At 38.4% G+C, this 22910-nt stretch overlaps 3 protein-coding genes across 3 annotated transcripts; all 3 read right to left on the bottom strand.

The window, feature by feature from the left end:
• Nucleotides 1-3686: 3686 nt before the first annotated feature.
• Nucleotides 3687-4655, bottom strand: LOC110896455. Its single transcript, XM_022143790.2, has 3 exons — nt 4225-4655; nt 4067-4111; nt 3687-3942 (listed from the first exon to the last, which is right to left on the bottom strand). The coding sequence occupies exons 1-3, from the start codon at nt 4479-4481 to the stop codon at nt 3837-3839; spliced, it is 408 nt and encodes a 135-aa protein (XP_021999482.1). The 5' UTR covers nt 4482-4655; the 3' UTR covers nt 3687-3836.
• An 11407-nt stretch (nt 4656-16062) lies between these two features.
• Nucleotides 16063-21109, bottom strand: LOC110894295 (disease resistance protein RPS4). The gene is made up of 7 exons (XM_035980826.1): nt 21009-21109; nt 19401-20152; nt 19179-19297; nt 18478-18988; nt 17047-18074; nt 16452-16891; nt 16063-16307 (listed from the first exon to the last, which is right to left on the bottom strand). The coding sequence occupies exons 2-5, from the start codon at nt 19895-19897 to the stop codon at nt 17405-17407; spliced, it is 1797 nt and encodes a 598-aa protein (XP_035836719.1). The 5' UTR covers nt 19898-20152; nt 21009-21109; the 3' UTR covers nt 16063-16307; nt 16452-16891; nt 17047-17404.
• Nucleotides 16448-17094, bottom strand: LOC118485017 (disease resistance protein RPV1-like). The gene is made up of 2 exons (XM_035981217.1): nt 17047-17094; nt 16448-16942 (listed from the first exon to the last, which is right to left on the bottom strand). Exons 1-2 carry the CDS (start codon nt 17092-17094, stop codon nt 16448-16450), a joined length of 543 nt encoding a protein of 180 aa, XP_035837110.1.
• Nucleotides 21110-22910: the final 1801 nt, after the last annotated feature.

Genomic DNA, 22910 nt, shown 5'->3' with positions numbered 1-22910 from the left:
ATTAAACCAAACGCCTAAAACCCGAGGAGGGCGGCAAACAAACAAACAAACAAACAAACAGAAAAAAACTACATGATACTAAAACTACACCAATCTTCCCACTTAATCACACCATCCTTAGCTCTCGAATTAAGCCAAAAAAAGCCGATCGATTTTATCTCCCGATGTTGGTGCACTACATCTGTCGACTTCGTCTTGGATCGAGTCTTACTTTGTATTGTATATATTAGGGCGCGTTTTACGAGAAAACTGAAGAGTATATGTGTATAGTTAGTAGTTTCGCTCATATGGTCATTTAGGTGAGGTTTCGCTTATATGTGCTTATATGTACCTGAAGGTTTCGCTTATAGGTACACATGAGGTTTCGCTCATGTGTACATGGTCATAAAAGCGAAACCTCCAAGTCTATATATAGGGATGTTCATTCGAGCGAAACTAAGAGCGATCACCTTGTATTCCATACCGAAGTGCTGCCGGTGTGAGGTTTGAGCTGTAAACATTGTCAAATCAATACAATCAGCATTTTTAGTGAAGTTTCGGCTGTTTCTACCTCCGTTTCTTGTTATTACGCACCTGAAACGAAGTTGAACACCTCTGAACGACTCATTCGGGTCAGAACACGATCCTACACCCGAATTATTTCCTCCAGCTTTACGCATTTGCTGTTGAATCTGGCCTCGTTCCTGGCCTTCCAAATACTCCAGCACCCAATTCTAATAATACCTTGGACAATATCTTTTTTCTTCCCTTTAAGACTGATAAAATCATGCGATTCGAGTAAGTCCTTCACCGAAAACGCCCAAATAAATGGAATCTTACACCACGAAGACACTATAGAACAAACTGTCGAAGATAAACTACACGAAAATTGCAACATCTTAATCCAGAGAAAAGTTAGATTTAAAGTTACAATTTAAGCCATCATCATGACTAAATATAAGGTAATCTTCATATAGTACCAATTGAACTTGTATCTATTTCTCAAGTTACAAAAATGAATAACTTACTTTTCAATACAAAACTAGTCATAAGGGCTGTGTGCGTTGTTGCGTGGGTATATCACAAACATTAAATGAATTAATCCAAACATTATATAATGTGTCAACCATATAAAACACATGTTTTGACGTATCCAATATAACACAATGTGACCAAAAAGTAAAACAAATCGAATTTATACTATATAAAAGAAACGAAATCGAAACCGGATTGGTTCGTTTAGTGGGTTTCCACCTAACCACTACAACACCCTTACATTTGCATCAAGACCTAGCGACGTCAAAACGTACAGTAACTTGTACATCAAAACGTACATAAAAATAAGCATAAAAACGAATTATATTTGACTCGACTCGTTTCCAGAAAAAAAAGGTTGAAACGTGAATTTATATTTTTATAGGGAGACCTAGGCGTTAATTTGTAAAATGGAGTAGTAGCTTAGTGGCCAAATTGTCACTTTTAAAAATTTGGGGCAAGTAAAATAATTTAGTAGCCTAGCGGGTAAAAGTGAAACTCTATTTCGTTTCTTCACGAAAGCTAAGTCTCCGCCTTTTTATTTTTACAAAAGCATTATGTTAGTTACACTCGATATATAACAACCGAAAATGTGTGTAAAATGCAACATATAAATTACATCAAATAAGGCATAAAACTAACCCTTTTTAAGTACTAATGTTGGAAAAAGAGTGTTTTTGTCTTCCTTTTGTATTTTCAGGATGAAATGAGCTCAAATTCACAAAAGAAGCAAAAAGACAGCTAATTCTGACATAAATACAAGGAAAGGGATAAAAGTATACTGCCCGAACCCTCAACGGCATCCTCCCAAGCAAAGAAGAGAAAACAGAAGCCTGAACACGCCCCGTGCTCAGCCAGCACGGGGCCGTGCCCAAGAAGCAGCAGAAAAGACAAACCTGTAGAAGCTTCTATTGCCCACCACGGGGCCGTGTCCAGTGAGCACGGGGGCGTGGCGAAAGTACAGCAGGCGCATTAATTGTAATTGCGAATTACAATTAATGAAGAGAGAGAGTGTCAGACGGGCACGGGGGCGTGTCCAGCGGACACGGGGCCGTGCCCAGCCTTCTGTTCAGCCTATAAATAGGAGTGCTTGGTTTCATTCCAACTCATCCCTTGGCACACCACCTCTCTCACACTTTATCCACCACCCACCACCACCATAACACCATTATCCACCACCATCACCCATTGTCCATCGTAGAGTATGTGAGTCGTCTCGGGATCCAAGATTGATAGTAAGAGTTCTTGACAATCAAGGCCATGTTTGCCTAAGTCTCTTACATCACTTGGTGAAGACAAGTGTTTAGTATAATACTTTTTATTTTTAATCTTTTGCACTTTTTATTTGGTTTTATATTAATGACTTTAATAACTAGTTGCTTATGTTGAAGGTGATCTTTCCTTATCGTTTGTCCGTGGTGTCTTGGCATTATTTTACTGTCTATATAAAATAAAAGATTTTCACCATTCATATCTCCACGGTCTATATGGAGGTATGTTGGCTACCTGGTCGAGGGTTAAGGGAACGGTTTGGTAAGGGTCTTGCCCTTGTTCAGCGTTTAGAGGTCCTGCAAGGGACCTGGGTCAAATTTAATAGGATCTCCTTCAATGCCCATAGGTATTGGATGGCGGGGATCCAAACTCTTTGACCCCCTCATAAGTTAACTACTATTAATACTATAACCCGGTTATTTAGGACTGTATCCCTGCTGACTCAGACTACTTAGCCGAGGGTAACGTCACCGCCAAAAGCGAGGCCTACCATAATTTGCATTAATAACTTAATTCATTATCTTCCAATAATCCAACCCTTTAGGATTGTATCCTTGCTGACTCAAACTACTGGGTTGAGGGTAACATCGCCTTCAAAAGAGGGGCCTACTACAATAACTAAGATAATCTCTTAAACAAGTGCAAAAGTGCGAAAATAATCAAAGGTTATACTAATACACGAGTCGGATCCAAGTGATTCATCTTGTCTATCTGTTTTATTTTATTTTTATTTTTCAGCATTTAGTTAGTTTTTATTTTATTAGTTTAAAAACATTTTTCTAACTTTTTGATTTGATTAGACGTTGAGGATAAACCGGTATTAAAAGCTCTTGTGTCCTTGGACGACCTCGGTATCTTACCAACACTATACTACGTCCACGATGGGTGCACTTGCCCATATGTGTGTTAGTGTTAGTGAATATCGTGTTTTATAAATTTAAAACTTGGCTAAAGGTGTAAAAAGAGCTTAATTATATATCTAAATCATATACACACTACACACGCATCAGAAAACTAATGTTTACAGAATCGGACAATAACATGAAACCAGTCATTTTACGGGCTAATTGTTCGGTTCAAATGGAGCGGATATAATACCAAACGATTTAAACATTGTTTAATACATGATTTAATACATCGTTTTATTGCCTATGGTTACGATAGATGATGAGCAATTCAGTTTTACCCTTGCCTTGTTATATCCTCATGACAATTCACTCAGGTGTTGTTTGTTTTTTCAGAGATAAAATGTCTGCAGTCTGCGGACCACATATGCAGACATCTGTAGCAGAAGAGGTGGACCAAACCTCTGCAGTCTGCAAGAAAAAGACTGTTTGTTTTTTAACTTCTGCAAACTGCTGATACAAACTCTCATTGATGACTTCCTGCAACACAAACTATATCTATAGATCGTAATTCATAAATCAAATCATCAGGGATACCGGTACAAACTCTCAAGTTAACTTCCTACAAAAATCAATCAAACAAACGAATAACCGTATAGTACATACCTACACACGGACTACAAAATCACATATACTATCTTAAATTCACAACGCTTCACTAATCAATAACAAACGAACAATCAGCAAGCAACAAAACTCCGTAACCTGGTCACAATGAATCCGACCATGTGCCGAATCTGCTTTGAAACATCTGCATCGTTCATTTTTGGATCAGAATTTGGGGAAATAGAACATAAACAAAAAAAAAATTCTTAAACAAATATTAAACAATAAAAATAACAATTGTTTAACAAAAATTAAAGACATGAACATACCTGTGGAGTCGGCGATGGCTAGAGAAAATGAACTCAAAAATCAAACTGAAATATAAAACAATAGATAATAACAAAAATAAAAATAATAGTATATGAACTTGTTGCATACGTGTTCTTTGATCAAGAGATAAATGAAAAGAATTTCCATCTTTCAAAACCTGCATATTATTATCTCCAAACAAATGGGAAAAACCATCATCAAAAGCTGAAATGGGCAGAGTTCTTGAAGAGCCAGAAGCCAGAGCATAGTATTAAAAAGAAATAATCCATTTGATTTTGGGGAGGCGGTGGCAGTAGGGTTATCAGCGGGGGAGGTGACGACAGACCATGAGGCGGGGGAGGTGACGGAGGGAGTATGGAGGTGGGGGAGGTGACGGAGGGAGTATGGAGGTGGGGGAGGTGACGGCGGCGACATGGTGGTGGCGGAGATGTGGAGGTGACGGCTGGGAGGAGGAAGGGGTGGAGGAGAAGATGTTAGGGTTGAGGATTTGTGTTTTGGAATGGAATGGAAGAGGAGAGGAGAAGAGGCCAGAAGAGGGGAGTCCACATCTGCCCTAAGAAGAGGTCTTGCAGACCTTTTTTAATGAAATGTCTTCGAGAAAACAAACACACTGCAGACTCAAACGTCTGCGCGTGGTCTGTGTGGGGCAGACATAAGAGGCCCTGAAAAGCTTTTCACAAAAAACAAACACCCCCTCACTCACCAAATATATTTAATACATCAATTCGTATTCGTAAATATAATATAAAAATATCATCAAGTATTTTCAAGTAATAATCATCAATATAAAATAAAAATATCATTAACTATTTTTCAAGTAAGGCTAGACGGTATGGCCCGTCCTCAGCCCCGTCTTCATTCTGACGCCGGCTTTAGACCCATCCCCCCCCGGTCTTCATCCCGTCCCCGTCCTCTCCGTCTCTTTCTCGACGTCCAAGACGGACCAAAACAGGTGGGGCCCCTTTGTTTATTTGTTTGTTTGTTTGTGAAATGGGATTTGTACATTAGGCTTTAATACTTGTACATAGTTTTGTGGGGTAGGATCATCTAGCACCATCCTCCCATACCCTCTACTTTTGTGGGATGGACCATCCTTGGAAGGACTATGACGTGACGCCTACGTGGCGGATCATCTTCCCTTGGAGGACCATCACCATACCCTCTAGCCTAATAAAATTGTATAATATGTTTGTGAAGAAAAGACTTTTCGTCTCTATCTCGTTATTTTCTATTCCCAGCAGCTGTCTTCAACGATTGTCATCGGAGTCTTGAATCCCAACCAATATCAAGTGACGATTGTTATATAAATTTATATTCTATGGTCGAGTTCGTCTCTCTCTAAACCCTTCACCCAGACATCCACCCCTCCATCTCCACATCTGCCACCGCCACCCGCCACCCCCCACAACCATCTCGATTCTCTCACAGGCTAACCAGCCCCCTCTTTTCTTCACATACATATCGCAGTGACGAAGCCATTATTTGCAGGCAGCGACGACGGCGGCTCTCGTGGGTTCAGTGTTTACCGTGACCTCCGATGACCTAAAACATCTCTTAAAGAGCAGCGGTTGTGATTGTTTGAAGGTCCAATGAAGATGATAACAACATGTGGGTTTATATAGGCTACCGGGAAGGCTATTTTCGGCTGTTTAAGGTGACTACAATCTCGATCTACCGTTGCATGTGGTTTTCTTGGTCAAATGTGGCGGCTAGGGCTTCAAGGTGAAACTGTGTTCGCCGGTCATGGTCGAGTCTTTTCTGGCGAGACTCAGAAACTACACATAACCATCTTGTGCCTTGTTTCGTATTGCACGTTTGTCGACTTCATTCTATTGTTTTGGGAAATACAATGATTTCTTGTGCAGTGACGTGGTGCGAGTGTGTATGATTTTTCATATACTTTTAAGTACTTTTTATTCATTTATCTAGCTTTAAATTTATAAAACACGATATAACACTATCACTCTCTACAACACGTTAGGGCAAGTGCACCCATCGTTGGTGCAGCATAGTGATGGTAAGATACCAAGGTCGTCTAAGGACATAAGAGCTTTTAATACCGGAATATCGTCAACGTCTAATCTAACCAAATTTTGAGAAAAGATTTTGAATAAGTAAAATAAAGAAAGAAACTAAATAAATAAAAGAAACAAATAGACAAGATAGAATCACTTGGTTCCGACTCATCTTTTATGTATCCTTTGATGATTTCCGCACTTTGGGTTTTTCAAGAGATTATCTAGTTATAGTGGTATGTCCCTCTTTTGAAGGTAACGCTACACTCAGCCATATTGGTCTGAGTCAGCAGGAATACAGTCCCGCAAGGCGAAATATTGAAAGATAATTAAGTAAGTTATTAATGTCCCTCTTTTGGAGACAACGCTATCCTCGGCCATATTGGTCTGAGTCAGCAGGGATACAGTCTTGCAAGGCCGGTTTAAATTTTTAGTAGTAGTTTATTTATAAGGGATTCAAGCCATTCTTACTTCCCTCGATTTGATGTTATCTGCCTCAAAGGAAGTCCTAATAAGCTTGAGTCAAGTCCTCGTAGGATCTATACACTGAAAAAGGCAAGAACAATACCCAAACCACCCTTCTAACCCCCTTCCAGGTAGTTAGCGTGCTTTATATAGACCGTCAAGACACGAATGAGTGAATCAACAGAACATGAAGAGATGCTATAACAACTTCCAAAAGACCCTATAAAGAACCATAATAAAAAACCCAAACACGCACGACGAGACCCAGCATGAAAAACGAGGAATCCATATCCTGACATCTCAGGCGCCACGCGGGGATACCCATATATCTCCCGCGACGCGCGGGAGAGTACCAGGCCACGTGGTACCGTTTCGCGATAAGTGGCAAATCTATGCGGTTGACGAGGCAGGCTTAGCCCTAGCTAGGAGCCGTCACGCCACGCGGGGGAGTCCCCTGCTTCTCTAGTGACGCGCAGGAGAAACCTAGGTGGTCTATATAAGGGCAGCCGTGGGAGAAGTCTCGGTGCACTTTTTGGATTTATATATCGATTCTTTTCTCTCTCAAACTACTGTTCAAATACCCTAAGCCCCTAAACCCTGAAACTCTACTCCGTAATCAGCGTGCTAACCCTAATCACTGGTATGAGACCCTGTCCGATGGATCTGAAGCCAAATCAACGAATGTTAAGTGTTGCCTGAATAAGGCTATATTTTGTCGTCTACGTTGAGGTTTTGATCTCGTGGTTATCGTTAAAGTTTGAATCGGGTTAATACACTAATACGTGTTACATTGTGTGTTTAATTAGGAACCCGGGACTTAGACCGGAAGGCTATTACTGAAAAATCTAAATCTGCAAAATGAGTCATTATCTTTTTTTCAAATGATTTGCAAAACCCTAAATGTTTTCCACGTATTTACAATGATTAAGTTTTTGTATTCTAAAATTACTACCGGTATGTGGAGTTTTGTATACGCTACTAGTCTAGTGTTGCTATTGGACAAAGTGTTAACCAATAGTAATATGACCATAGTTACCGAATTGGGTGTGTGACAAATACTGATTTGATTAATTGAAAGATATAAACAAATGTAAAAACCCTGAATGCTTTAATTATAACTTGTATCTTTTTATCAAACAATGTATCTTTTTATATATAACGGTCTAAACTGAAAGTCAAAGCAATATTCGAAATTGCTTGACTTTTGGCTTAAAAACCCTATAAAACGAAAATTTAAAAGGATGGAGCACTTACAAGTGGTCCAAGAGACTGAAAATAACTCAGTGGGAAACTCCTTTCTAGTCAGGAAACTCTAAAGGAGAGTAGAGAGTGAATTTAAGAATGGTGCAAGGAAATGTGTTGCAACAACACATCTATTTATAGTGTTGGAGCTTGCACATGATGGTTCCAGGTGTTAGCAAGACTTAGAGAATGAGGACTAGTGTCCTAGAACGTGGCAAATGCATGCAAGGGGCCCATAGTTACGAAAAGATGGTAAACTTGGAGCCCAAACAAAAATCTGTTGATGGCAACTGTTTACGGAGCGTAAAGGTTCTCCTTTGCTGTCCGTAAGGACCTGGTGCGCACTTGATTTACCACTTCTTTGCGGACCGTATAGACGTATCGTCTACGGTCCGTATACGATCCTCAAAGACCAAAATTTTCACCAATTTCCACTTTTAGTCCCTCTACGTCCTAACTTTTATGCATTGTCAAATTTGGTCCCTATCATCCAATATTTGGCTTATTTTGAGAGTATGGACACGATCGTATAGCATCAAACTTGTGATCCGTAAAGGGTCACTTAGAGGCATAGTTTCAGCATGTTGACACCTTTAGTCCCTCCACATTCATACTTTCAATGTTTGTCAAAATTAGTCCCTTCCGACCAACATTAGGCACAACTGAGAGTATGGACACGTGTCAGTACATTACCGGATATGGTTTTTCGAGGTGTTACAGGGGAATTGTGGACGATAGTCTAAATAAAATAAATTGTCAATCTCTAATATTTTTGGATGAAAATTGATTTAGAATCTTGATAACATTTAAATCATCTTTTGAGATCACAAAAAATAGGATCACGAAAATGTTCGTGGATAACTACCTACTAATGACGAAATATAATTAAGGAATTAATATTAGTTTATATGTCCAATTACAACCCCACCCCTTTTCATCTTAATCTAAATCAAGGGCTAAGGTAAGTTCACAAAGTTCACAGGGGATGTTCTCAAATGAACCTAACGTTATATGTGTATATATATATATATATATATATAGGGGACCGCTAAAATGAAAACCACCTACAGTTGTAAGAACCATAAGAACTTTTTGATCCGGGGCGAGTTGGACCAATTTTTTTTCATAAACGTAGATGCGTGTATTATAAACACATTTGTAAAAAAAAATTCAAAAAAAAAAATGTCGTGAGTATAGTTTTGAGCACCATAAGTTTGTTTTTACGAGTACCGTAAATTTTATTTAAAATTTACGGTACCCGTAAACACAAACTTGTGGTGCTCAAAACTACACACACGACAATTTTTTTTTAATTTTTTTTACATGTGTTTATAATACACGCATCTACGTTTATGAAAAAATTTTTGGTCCAACTCGCCCCGTACGGTGTAGTTCTCATGGTTCTTACAACTGGAGGCAATTTTCATTTTAGCGGTCCCCTATATATATATATATATATAGTAAGGGTAACATACAAAAAGCCTTATCATACATCACGTAGGAGACAATGGTAACCGTTGGATCAGGAGTATAATCACGCATGGGACCACATAATCACGCATGGGACTATAATCACGCACGTTCTATGATAATAACGCTCGTTATATTTTTTGTCATGTATGTTAATGTAGGTTAAGTCTTGAAGTACGTTATACTTTCTCTCTCTCTCTCTCTCTATATATATATATATATATATATATATATATATATATATATATTAAGTGGAGATGGCGAACCTAATTTTACAATTTTTCAACAGCGGGATGACTTGCCAACAAGGAAGCGACAACCATATGAATCAAAGCCAACAATAACTGTTATTGCTGACGTGTCACACCCGCAGAGCTAAAAGGGAAGTTTTATAGGATGGTAATTAGACCTGCTATGTTATACAAAACAAATTGTTGGGCCATAAAAAGATACATGTGCATAAGTTGGAGGTAGCGGAAATGAAGAATACAAACGAGTGTATCCCCCATCCGGGGATTTTTACCTTGAAGGGGGGAACCACAAATGAAACTTAGTAAAAGGCTTATATGTAACGTTCCGTATTTTTCAAGATTTTTTCATTTCGTTTTTAACTCATATTCTATCTTCAATCATTTGTAATTCAAGAATTAATCATAACGGAAACTATATTTTATATCATCATTGTTTAATCATACTTGCATAATACATATATGCGTTTTAATTCAAAACCGAGTCATACATCGAGATCATATTTTATTTGAAATATTGTTCATACGTGATTTAATATTACACATGCTTAGATACGCTTAAAACACCAAAACATGCTTAACTATGTGTTTTGAGCACCAAATAACCAACAAAACAACTACAAGGACCAAAAATGAAATTTCCATCCTCTTAACTCCAACCAGCTCATTTGAAACCCCAACCACTTATCTTACTTATAAATACCAACCCTAACACCTTTTAAACACTTTCACGACCTCTAAATCACTCTCAAACACTCTCTAATCTTCCAATTCTTCCACTTTGGATAGAAAGTTCAAAAAAAACAAAATAGTGAGTTTTGGTCACTTTCCGTAGGATCCCCACTCTTGGTCTTCTTTTTTTTTTCTTCCTTGGATAATCTCTAGGAGTATTACTACATGTTTACCAAGGTAAACAAAGTTGGTATACCACCATTTTCAAGGTCCAACTGAAGATTTTTTTGTTGAACTTTATAAACATGTTCATCTTTACTTTGTGTTTGGAGCATTTTCGCACAAAACCAAGTCACCAACAAACTTCCATGTTGAAGGGCTTGTGTTAAGGTTTTGTTCCAGAAACTTTAATGTTCATATGTCTTTTGTTAAGTTTTTGTAAGTCTCTAAGTAATCTCCAAGTCATAAAGTGAGTAAACCTACACCAAGCTTGATTTTATAAACGACGGCTAGTAACCGGTTAAAGATATTTGGTATAGGAACTGGTTATTAACCAATAGTCCAATTAACTAGAAAAAAACCCAAAAAAATGCAAAAAAGATAAAGAACCAATTAATTAACTAAAAATAACCGATTAAAGTAATTTACCGGACCAGTTAAAGCAATAACCGGTTAAAATAAAATAAAAAGATAAAATTAACCACTAACAAGTTAACTCAACTAGTTACAAAATTAACTGGTTTGTGCATATCTAGAGAAGAAACCATACACATGTTAAAATAAATCATCCTTTTCACCTGCATAAATTCAACTTTCCGTTTGGCTATTTTATTTTAGATTTAGGGAAACATTGCTTAAATATTATTACAACATGTGTAGTGGCAAAGGAATCGGGCGTTTTTTGCCTCATAATACCTAGCCACGCCCACCACACCGCCCCTTAGGCGTTTTCTTTCAAAAAGTGGCTTGGACGTTTCATTTAAAACACCTGTTGATCAAAAAGCTAATTGAATGGGCCAATAGGAAATTAGAAAATAGAAATGGATAATCATTGGATGGACATTATTGGACATTATACCACTACACTCATTTTAAACTAATGCCCCAATGCTGACCGGACTAACACGTGTCACTCCATGCCCAAGGGAGGGGCATTAGTTTCAAGCCCAACTACACATAGTCTTAGACCTCTGTAATGGGGTTGTATATCGCGCCAACTCCGCCCATAGCGCCTCATGGCGTCGGTGAACACCATTACGGTCGGCGCTATGTGCGGCCTCTCCCTCCTCCACGCCAAAATTTTCACAGGAGCCATACATGTTTTTCTCTCACACACGTACATATATATACATATATGTATAACTGAAGGGATATAACCTCACGAGGTAAGATCAAATAAAAAGTTTATTTTGCCTAAGTAGGATGAGAATAAATCTTAACCATTCATTTTTCAACTCAACGGTTAAGATGAAAGTGTAGGACAAATGAGGAGTGCAAGGGTATATTGGAAAAATCTTATTTCTAGACTTTCTCTCTCTACATGCAAGACACATGCATATTTCACCCCTATTTTTTAAACGTTCGTAACTTTTTTATACGACATTATTTTTTCATAAAAATTTCACCGTAAAATAGAATGTCTTTTTATCTTTAATTTGAGTACCATATTGCTATATAAAATATGAAGACTAAAAAACTCAATAAAATGTGCTGTATTTCTATGTTTTATAACATTTTTTGTGCTGTATTTTGTGCTAAATTTTTTTGTCTTAATTTTTTTTCTCAATTTTTGGTGTTGAATTTTTTTTTGTACTACAATTTTTTGTTGAATTTTTTCGTGCTATATTTTTTTGTACTATATTTTTTTACTACATTTTTGTGCTATATTTTCTTGTACTAGATTTTTTGTGCTAGATTTTTTTTACTATATTTTTTTTGTTGTATTTTTAAAAATAAAAGGAGTGTCATATATCATTTTCACTCCTGTGTATAAGGAGGAAAATGTCATTCATTCATACTTATTAGAAGTGTCAGATGTCATTATCACAATCCTTTTTAGGCTAGTAGGAAAATTCACTTTTTAGTGGATTATTCCCTATAACTTCACTACACACTCAAGTTATATAACCTCCATTTCTTATACAATTACCACTTATCACATAACCTTTCACTATAAGGCTCATAAGACCTTATGACTACACATGTTCTTAGTCTGCTTCATATAAATATATCACCAGCATCTTTCACATTCGACAAGAAAATTTACTATCACTGAGTGCACTAGCCAATCGCCATTTGTATAATCTAACAGCAAATCCCAAAAGAAAAAAATGAAAAGCTAAAAAATCCAATTATTCTTCTGTTATCCCCCTATAATTACCGACGGATGAGTGACAAGATGCCAAAACTAGAAGGAAAAAGAAAAAAAAAAAGAAATTTTTTTTTTTTGAAACGTATACTTCATTAACAAACCGCCGACCCAAACCGGGCCGACAAAACACAACAAACAAGACAACCTACATATTTACAAAGGAAAACCAATCATTCCAACCTACCTCTTTGAACCTAGATCTCTTTGAAAACCAAAAGTGACTCAAGGCTTTAACTTTAGTCAAAATACAATCAATTTTCACCGGGGAGTTAGAAAACTTGAAATTATTCCTCGCCCGCCATAAACACCAACACGCAATGAAAATGATACCTTGCACCGCAACCTTTTTTCTTTCGGAAACTCTTAATTTATCATGAAAGGTTAGGAGGTCCTTGATCGAGAAGGCGAAAACTTGGGGAATCTTGCACCACGAGCTAACCCCATTCCATAAAATAGCCGCTACCCTACACGCGATGAACACATGCTCCACCGTCTCTTCAGCCGAATTACAAAGCGGACAAGTGATGTCCTCGATGACAATATTCACCATAGGTTTCGATACATCACCGAGTTGGGGAGGTACAAATTTTGTCGATGTATGTAGACAGTTTATCAATGGTTAGCCCCTCGCTAATCCTTCTCCATGAGTTGTTATCAATGGTTAGCCCCTCACTAATCCTTCTCCATGAGTTGTCAATACATTTTATGGACACCTTATTTAATAATACATCATATAACTCATTAAATTCCATCAATAGCAAAAGCTAAGATAGGGTTTGATGGTATTTTGCATCAAACCTTGGACATAAGGCACATAACAGTCGACAATTAAGACAAAGGCCAATTAGTGCATATACACCCTTGTCTTTCGGCTATCAACGCCACCACATGATACATGATTAACCATCCCCCTCTTTTAACATTATTTCACGAAATTAGTAAAATAACGTTAAAATTAGTGCACTTTCACTTTTACCCCCCCCCCCCCAGAGCCCCCACACATACATACATTATATGCGCATACCGCAAGCGGACGTCTTTAATATAAATGCATTAGCTTCTAAGACGGTGTGTAGTGGGACGGTATGAGGGGCTATAGCGCCCCATCGCGCTGCCAAACACCAGGATGGAGGGCGCCATGAAGGAGAAAGAAGAGAGGGGCGCGAGCTCCATAGCGGCGGTATGGGGTGTTAAGTTTGAATATTTATTTGTTTTTTTTTTTAATTTTCTGGTTTTCTCCTCACTCATAAACATATACACATACATATATTGTAAGAAGGAAGAAGGTTGTTGCAGGTATTGAAGAAGGTTGAAGGAAGAAGGTTGTTGCAGGTATTGAAGAAGGAAGAAGGAAGAAGAGTTTATTAATTGGTTCTTACAAAATTGGTTTTTTAACATATTTGATCCCTATAAATTATGAAAAAAATATTTTATTTAACATATTTGATCCCTACAAATTATGAAAACTTATTTTATTTTCGTTTTTTTTTTCTGTTTTTTGCAGTTTTTTTATTTATTTTCTGTTTTTATTTATTTTTCAGTTTATATATTCTGTTTTTAATTGTTTTCTGTTTTTATTTATTATCAATTTTCTTAATTAATTTTCTGTTTGTATTTATTTGCAGTTTTTTTTATTTATTTTCTGTTTTTATTCTAGTTTAATGTTTTTTTTTATTTTATCGTACTCTTTTTTTTAATGAAATGATTTTTAATTTTAAAAAAGTTAGAATTTAATTAAAAAAATTGAAAATTAATTAATTGAGTAATGATGACAAAGGGGCTTTATAACTACGACCTCAACTTGCATAACGCATCATAAAGCCCCGTGGTGACGTGGCATGCCACATGTCGCATAACGCCCCCAAAGGGGCCTTATGATTACGGATGACCTAATAGGATGGTGGTTTATTGGTAAATACAAAGTCTTTAAAACACCTTTGTTTTGGGAGGGATATGTTTTTAGGTTCAAGTCCCACAAATAACAGTGATTAAAAGAAATCTGCCATTAAAAAAAGTTACTAGATACTACTTTAATCCGTCTTCTTTTAGGCGAATATGAATTATAAAATGATGGAACGGGATTTTAAAAAGACTGACGAAGAATGAAAAAATTGTCAAAAAGATTAGAGTTAATAAAGTCGTATTTAATGTTACATACGTTAGTATTAATTAATTAGGAGGGACGGGGCACCTTTGCGGGTACCCTCCCGGCTTCAAACCAGCACCAAAACACAGTGCCACTCATACGGGTTAGGTGGGCGGGTTCAGCTTGCCTTAATGGAAACCCGTGTAAGATTTGTGGGGATCGAGGTCATTTGACCAAATTAAAAAAAAAAACAATTTTGAACACTTTATAGTTTTATCTTTCACTAACAATTTAAATCACACCCACTCTCAAAACCCTTCCTTAATTCAAAACCAAAACCAAATATTGTCCATGGTGTTATAACCTAGTGGCATCTTAGGGGTGAGATAACGGTTAAGGATCATGATGTTTTGAGTTCGATTCTCACAAGGGGTTTTTCCCATATTTATTGGGGTTTACTCTTGAATTGTTGTATATACATTATTGCCTTGTGGACATGGATATGATCGGTTGGTTCCGCTGGTGGCACGATAATACCCTAGTGATCCGTCAGTGATCTAAAAAAACCAAAACCATTTCACTTACTACAATGGATTCACAAAAAAAAAAAAAAAAAAAAAAAAAAAAAAAAAAAAAAAAAAACCTGAGGTGCCGGTTCAAGGAACGAGACGTCAGTTCGAGCGTAGATGGTTTTTTGATGGTGAAGCGTATATGCCACACCCACCCACGCAACATATTCCACCCAAGATTTTAAAGTCAATGGGTGCAAATTTTAATGCCGTACAGATCAGGGGCGGTTCTTAGAAGGTCCGTGACAGGGCCACGGCCCGGGCAAGTTTTTCGGCCGTAGTGTTAATTTTCCGCATTTCGATCAAAATTTTTTATAAATACTATGTTTGGCCCGGGCTTGCCCGGGTTTTTTTTAGTGCCTGTGTCTTTCAGCCCTGACACGTTCAACGGGCAAGATCTGCCACTGGTACAGATCGAACGTTCAAAGGTGGCAGTGAATTCGGGATATGAACAACTGAAGGATAGAATATGAGCAGAGAAGATGTACGCAAATGGGCCTAAGCGGGTAGAAAATTTGCCCTGGATCTCCTACTAGCCCATGTAAAGAAGTAACAGCCAGCCCATATTAGTGAGCCTAACCCAAACACTGATGCAAGACTGATCATTTGGGCCCATTTAACCTGATAATCTAGGCAAATAGATCCATTCGGATCCCTGACATAAATGAAACAATAATCTCATCTTCTTGAATAGTCGACTCTCATGTGCAAAGAAAAAGAAAAAAGCATTCCCATATAACTAATCAAACAAGATTGTAGTTCTGGGACAACAAGTGAACCAAATAGAACAACTGGCGAAAACAAGAGAATTATTGGAGGAGAAACAGGAGAGAGTTACTTGGAGGAAGGGCATCTTGGAACTAGAAGCACTCAAGAAAATGGCTTTGAAACAGAAGAAAGGATTTAATGGTCTTTTATCCCCATAATTTATCAAACATCTGAACATCCAGGCTTCAATTGTCACAACTTCAGATTACCGAAAAATAAAAAGAGAAACATTACACTTAAAAACTAGGACATAGCCGAAACACATCAGTTATCTTGTGTCGATAAACCATTTTTTATTTCTTCAACAACGTTCGTGACAAGATCTGCACTAGACCTGCGAAATTTCAACATAAGATGATCAGCATTCTCACTTCTAAAATACCCAACTCCAATATACATATACATTTCCAGTACACTTAAATATTGATAGTTTAAGAAACGAATATACATGTTTAGACTATACATTTAAGAAAATTACCGAAATTTGGAGTATTCCAGCCCAGGTGCATTAGTTGCTTCAACAAGAGCATTCCTCCAAACTTCCATCCTTGGATGTCTGTCATATTCGGACATCACATCCCCGAAATATCCTTTTTGTGTCCGCACGTCAGAACGACTCACGTTGAGGAATATGGGCAAAAGAAATTGTCTTTTTTCTTTCATGCAGTCAATAATCTTGGCTACTTCATCCAAGTACCAAGAATTAATGGCGAACTTTTTGGTGAAGATAATGACGTATAATCGTGATCTTTCAATGGCCTTTAGAAGTACTGACTCATTACGGGATTGTGTCACCTCATCCTTGTAAGTGGAAACATCTCCTTGGTGAAGAGCATCATAAATATCATCAACAATGTGGCATTCGGTGTCTCGGTGTCTAAAACTAATGTATACATCATGCAAAGATCCACTCAATCCCTGTTGAAAAACAAGAAGTGAAAGGATTCTAAGAGTCAGGCATACAAGTTTCTAATTTTTTTAAAATTAAAAATGTTCAACTTGATGTCAAATATAAGCATTAATAATCTAAAGAATATGTGACGGATAAAAGTTGTGACCATTGCGCAACTTACTTGTTGATAATCTAATGCTTTCTCGAGTTGATCCACAACAAGGCCCATCGTTGGGCGTTCATCTCTTCGTTTCTTCAAGCATTGATAGGCAATGGTTGAATAAATACTTAAGCAATCTGAATTCATTTGACTTCTTAGCCCTGAATCAATAATTTCATCCAGTGTATCCTTTTCGTAATGATTTTGAGCCAATTCGGCTGAAAAGTGATACTCCCGAGCATTTACTAACCTACTACACAAAACTTCAAAGAGTACAACCTCGAACGAGTAAACATCAGATTTTTGTGTGAGAATGTTATGCTCTAGGTATTGTGGATCAACATACCCCAGCGTGCCACAAACACGAGAAATGATAACACTACACGGCACATTTGCAAGAGCTATTTTTAGACAAACCAAAATCGGAAATCTTGGCCTTCCAGTTCTCATCCAATAGGATGTTGGAGCTCTTGACGTCACGGTGAAGTATTCTATGTTGAGCTCCAACATCTTCATGTAAGTACTTCAACCCCTTGGCAACATCTAAACAAATCTGAAGGCGTTGGATCCAAGTAAGATCCTTTCTATGTACATGTTTGTCAAGACTTCCGTTGATTTCATACTTTAAAACAAGTATCTTCTCCCCATCTTTGTCACAATAGCCAACAAGAGAGACAAGGTTTTCATGTTTATAAGCTGAAAGCAATGCAATCTCCATCATGAATTCATGGTCTCCTTGGCCGTGCCTACGATCTAATTGCTTTACAGCAATGGTGCCATGCTGTTCAGATAGGCCTTGGTACACCTTCCCGAATCCACCCACCGCGATGATGTTATTTTCAGAGAGATTATTTGTTGCCAACAATATTTCATGGAGAGGAATCCTCAAGTGCTCCATGTCTTTCTGGGAAAATGGTGGGATAGTAATCCCACCACCACCTCCAAATGTCATATCTTCCAAGCGAGTGCGTAATCCTATAAGGTCTTTATCGGGGAACAATATATTTGAAATTTTTTTGACAATTAGTCGGATACCTTTCGCCTCATGCCTGCACATTGGATAATCAAGGAAAATAAGCATATGCTCATATTCAACTTGGAGGGAATTAGCAATACTAGAAAATAGGCCATTTCCCAAGAAAAGTTCAGACTACATGCGACTCCGATATAAATAAACCATAATTTTACCACATTACTGTGATAAAAGTGGGGCGGCTCCATCTATAATGAGGAAAAATGGGGCGGCTTTGTCCAAAATAGGATGAATGGGAAAATAGGAAGAATGCTGAGGTGATGTTGATGTGACATACGAAAAAATATTCGGAACGGGATGACCCCCTATGCTCTTATAAATATACTTTATAATAAAAAAAGGATCTTAGTTATTACACATTCAAAGCTATCAAGTTAAAATTAGTTATTAAATTAAAGAAGAGTATTAAAGAAAAATACCCGTCAGCAATGTGCACGATATTCCATCCTCTAAGGCTGCTTGCATCCACCAGTGCATTTCTCCACAACTCAACTTTGGAGGGCTTCATCGACCCATGTTTGGGGAATGCTATCTCATATTTCCCACTTTGTTTTCGTACCTCCGAGGGATCGACATGATAGTATAAAGGGATAACGATTTGCCCCGTCTCATTCCTGCATTTCATCATATATGCAAGTTCGTCCAAGCACAAGGAAGAGCTTGCATAATTTATGGAGAATATGATAATGGAAATTCGTGCTTCTTCAATAGCATTAATTGAGTGTGAATGTAATGGACCAGAGAACTTTATTTCCTTATCCATGTAAGTGAGAATTTTGTGTTGCTCAAGAGCTGAGTATAGGTGATCCACAAAGTTGAAGCGAGTGTCTTCTCCTCGAAAACTCAAAAACACATCATATTTGGCCAACTTAGTAGAAATTGAAGATGTGACTGATGTGTTGATTTGTCTGGAATGATGATAAACTGATTCTGTGTTCAAAAAATACACGCCTTTCACTTGCAAGAATTTGAACCCACGCCCACTTTTATGGAAAGCAAGAATCATATATACCACTAGACCGTTAAGTCAAGGGTAAATAAATTAATATGGATGTGTTTAAATAAATGAGAAAACACTCATAGTCATTTTCTCCAATAGAAAGGAGATGAAATTTCTTACCAGCAGTACCCCTCAATTTGAGATCTTGTAAGTCTGTCCCCAATTTAATGAAGCCTTTGTTGGGAAACAGTTTATTCGAAATTGTATCAACAACTTGTCTGATACATACCGATTCAGGACTGCACATTATTATATATAATTGGATGATTAGCATAAGCTCATATCATGTTGTAAAATACATAAATCATAAGCATCAATCTTAAAATAAAGGAAGAAACTTACATGTCACCGACTATCCATCCATTATCTTTACTTGCAATATCCACTAATGCATTTCTCCATGACACGAATTTGTTATAATCATTCTTGATCTCCCACTTATACGAAGAAAATGCCCCTTCTTGTTTTCGCACTTCTGAGGGATGAACATGATAGTATATGGGTATAACGATTTGCCCCATCTCATCTCTACACTTTATGATATACGCAAGTTCATTCAAGCAAAACGAAGAATTTGCAAAGTTTTTCGACAACACCACGATAGCAATCCGTGATTCTTTGATAGCATTGAAGAGTGTTGCATCAATGGGTACGCCATGCGGAAGTGTTTCTGTGTCAAGGTAAGTAAGGATTCCTCGTTGGTAAAGTGCGGCATAGAGATGACCTACGAAGCTCTTTCCAGTGTCTGTTCCTCGAAAACATAGATAAACATCGTAATTCCACTGTTGAGTAGAACAACCTGGAGTGGAGCTTGAAGACGCCAATGATGATGATGCCATTGATTTGTTAAGATTTATGGGTTAATACGGCCCTCAACAATATGTAAAAAAAAACAATATCGGTGTTTCCAGGTAAAAGCACCAATGTCTTCAGCACCAGATGGATGGCCCGATTGAGTACTTCTTGACCGTTCCTATTTGGACCTCCTGGTTTTTTAACTCGGACCTGGTGAGGAATTCCTCAATAACATCAGAGATCCAGAGATCCACACATTTAAAACAGCTTTTGATGACAAGTGATGGACGATCGAAAACCTGAATTATATAAGAAGAAGTCAACTATCTAAGGCCAGAATATTACAAGAAGTCAACGATGGAAGACCCAAACTTCAGCCACCGGCTGGGAAACGCAGGCAGAAAGATGAATGGGAAAAGGCCAGAAGCCGTACAGGGGACGATCGATTTCTCGAGAGAACTGATATTTGGTGAATTATGAATGGGAGATTCTGGGGTTCAATAGGTTAACATTGACTTAAGTCAAAACAATTGAGTCAAATGCCTGTGTAACTGGGGTAACTAGTAAATGCCACAATAAAACGAACTCCTATTTTTTGTACGTATAAGTTTAGACTGGCTGTTGTGGGACACGCGAGAGAGTAGCGCTAGGCCTATCAATGGATTGGATATTGATCCATATCCAATTCAATCCGATCCATTTAAATCACTTATTGGATCATAAAAAATATCCACTAATCCAATGGATCGAACCATTTATCCAATTAACTATATGGATCGATCTATGATCCATCCGGATCGATCTATTACTAATTAAAAAAAGTAGAAAAACGAAAATGACTTGATGATCCCTACAGCCACTCCTGTACGCTCACAACTCTTAACACATATAACCCAAACCAATACCATATACTTGTATCTATAACTAATATAGTCTATATGTACATAGGTGGAGCTCGGTAGGGAGATATGAAACAAAAGATTAGTTGCCAGTTGTTGGCGCTGACATGGAGCAAGAAGGCAGCGGCGGCAAGGGCGGATCCAGCCCACATTTGTGGATTCCGAGGAACCCAGGACGTTTGGAAAAAAAATGGAAAAAATTAGGGAGAACTTTGTAGAATTTAGAAAAAATTAGTGAGAATTAAAGAGATTTTACCAAAAGGAATCCATTAGAATAAAATTCTGCATCCACCACTGAGCGACGGAGGCGGTTGCAGCAGCCTCATGCTCCGGCCATGGTAGAGCTTTTGTTGACAGTTTGACTTCTGACGGTCAACCAGTTTGTGAGTGCTTTAATTGCTATAAAGGATCTGATTGCTCTCTATATTCTCGTGAATGTGATGCAGTCGCCACAAGGTAACTTCCTAATTAATATTGGTTGACTTTTTTGTATTCCAGATTAAAATTGATCCCATGATGTCAACTTTTCATACTAAACATGTAAACAAAAGGAATGGTTAATATGCAAACAAAATGCTATCTTACTATTAAAAAGACTCTCTCTGAGGAAAACCAACAGTCGCCGGATTCCTTCCTTTCGCCGGTAAGCTCGACGATGACGAACAAAGCGAAATAGCGGGCGAGGTTTTGTCGGTTTTAATCCTTGTGATAACCTTGAGTTGACCTTTCTTTCTATCTTGCTGAGTGCGGTCTCCTTTCGCTTACTGGGTCTGTGTAGTTTTCTGCCGGTTTTCCTCATGGAGCTCGAAGATGGGGGAGGTCCATGGATGGGGAAAAAAGGAAAAGGGCTTGGGTCAGGTTCAGGGTTCAACCATCGGGTGGTCAAATTCTTCGTCTCAAACATTCCGGATGGATGCAGACCGTGGGACCTTGCTAATGCTTTTAGGGGGTATGGAGACATTGCGGGTGCGTTCATAGCGAAGAAGAAGGATAAGGAAGGAAGGAAATTTGGTTTTGTAAGCTTCAAAGGTGTTCTCGATGCTGCTGGTTTGGAGGCTAGTATGGTAAACATGAAGTTGGGTGGCAATAAGTTGTTTGTTAACGTTGCAAAGTTTGCTAAGGAGAATGGGGGGTCGGTCATTAAGAATGTGGGTGGCAGTTACAGGCCGGAGGGTTATAATAACATGAAGGTTCCGGTGGCCGAATCGTTGCAAAGGAAGCCGGTTAATGGGGGGTCTAAAGGCAGATCGTTTGTGGATATTTTGTTGAATAAATCGAGCCCGTTAACTGAGATGGAGGATGTTATTGAGGTGGAGCCGTCGCTATCGGCCCTCTCCGACAAGGTGGGTAGAGCGTTAGTGGGCAGGGCGTTAAATGTCTCTGTGCTTAGATCATTAAAAACTTCGCTTCGGGAAGCCGGCTTCCAGGATATTGTTATTCAATACTTGGGAGGTCTGTCTGTCCTTCTTTCGTTTAAAGACGAGTTGGAAGCTAAGAGGTTCGTCGAAGACAGGGACGCTCGGAGTCAGTGGTTTTCGTCCATTGATCCCTGGGTTGGTCAATCGTTTCCTTTCGAACGGTTAGCCTGGATCAACGTTTACGGAGTCCCCCCTCATCTCTTCTCTAGAAAAGTGTTCAACGCGATCGCTCAGAAGTACGGGAGGGTGGTCCATGAGTCTCAGGTTGTTGAAGAGGATGGAGATTTAACATTCGATTGCCTCGGAGTGCTGACGGACAATGGGAATTTAATCTCGGGGTTTCTGAAATTAAGTTGGCAGGATAAGTTTTACAGGGTTTGGGTTCAAGAGGAACCCAGTGCTTGGGTCCCGGACTGTTTAGGGAACATTAACGAGGTTGATGATGTTTCGTCGGTTTTTGGCAATGGGGTTAACGTGTCATCGGCAGATGAGGGGGAAGCGGTACAGGTGGTCGGTGAGGGAGAAGGTGAGGGGGTAGCAGAACAGGTGGTCGGTGATGGAGTAGGTGAAAAGGTTGGTCCAGATGATCCTCCTGGGAAGCTGAGCTCGGCGGCGCACGTGAACCAAGAGGGTACACCCATGCATGGGGTGGAAGGAATTAATTATGCCACTTCAGTTAACGAGGCTTTCGTAGCACAGGCTAGTAACACACCCCTTTGTTTTCCTGCTGGACCTTCTTT

The sequence above is a fragment of the Helianthus annuus genome, chromosome 12 (genome assembly GCF_002127325.2).
Source record: "Helianthus annuus cultivar XRQ/B chromosome 12, HanXRQr2.0-SUNRISE, whole genome shotgun sequence".
Taxonomy (NCBI): Eukaryota; Viridiplantae; Streptophyta; class Magnoliopsida; order Asterales; family Asteraceae; genus Helianthus; species Helianthus annuus.
Note: the sequence above shows the minus strand (reverse complement) of the source record. Positions and strands in the feature narration are given on the sequence as shown.

Excerpts from the sequence above, each read along its gene's own strand:
- LOC110896455 (XM_022143790.2), bottom strand. The coding sequence starts at position 4,481 with ATGTCGCCGCCGTCACCTCCCCCACCTCCATACTCCCTCCGTCACCTC. Across the intron at positions 4,112-4,224 it reads TTGGAGATAATAATATGCAG|TTTGATTTTTGAGTTCATTT; the intron begins GTTTTGAAAGAT and ends TTTATATTTCAG. Across the intron at positions 3,943-4,066 it reads AGCCATCGCCGACTCCACAG|ATGTTTCAAAGCAGATTCGG; the intron begins GTATGTTCATGT and ends TGAACGATGCAG.
- LOC118485017 (XM_035981217.1), bottom strand. The coding sequence starts at position 17,094 with ATGGGCCTTGTTGTGGATCAACTCGAGAAAGCATTAGATTATCAACAA. Across the intron at positions 16,943-17,046 it reads AAGCATTAGATTATCAACAA|AAACTTGTATGCCTGACTCT; the intron begins GTAAGTTGCGCA and ends TAAAAAAATTAG.
- LOC110894295 (XM_035980826.1), bottom strand. The coding sequence starts at position 19,897 with ATGGCATCATCATCATTGGCGTCTTCAAGCTCCACTCCAGGTTGTTCT. Across the intron at positions 18,989-19,178 it reads CAAATTGAGGGGTACTGCTG|AATCAGTTTATCATCATTCC; the intron begins GTAAGAAATTTC and ends TTTTGAACACAG. Across the intron at positions 18,075-18,477 it reads ATCGTGCACATTGCTGACGG|GCATGAGGCGAAAGGTATCC; the intron begins GTATTTTTCTTT and ends TCCAATGTGCAG.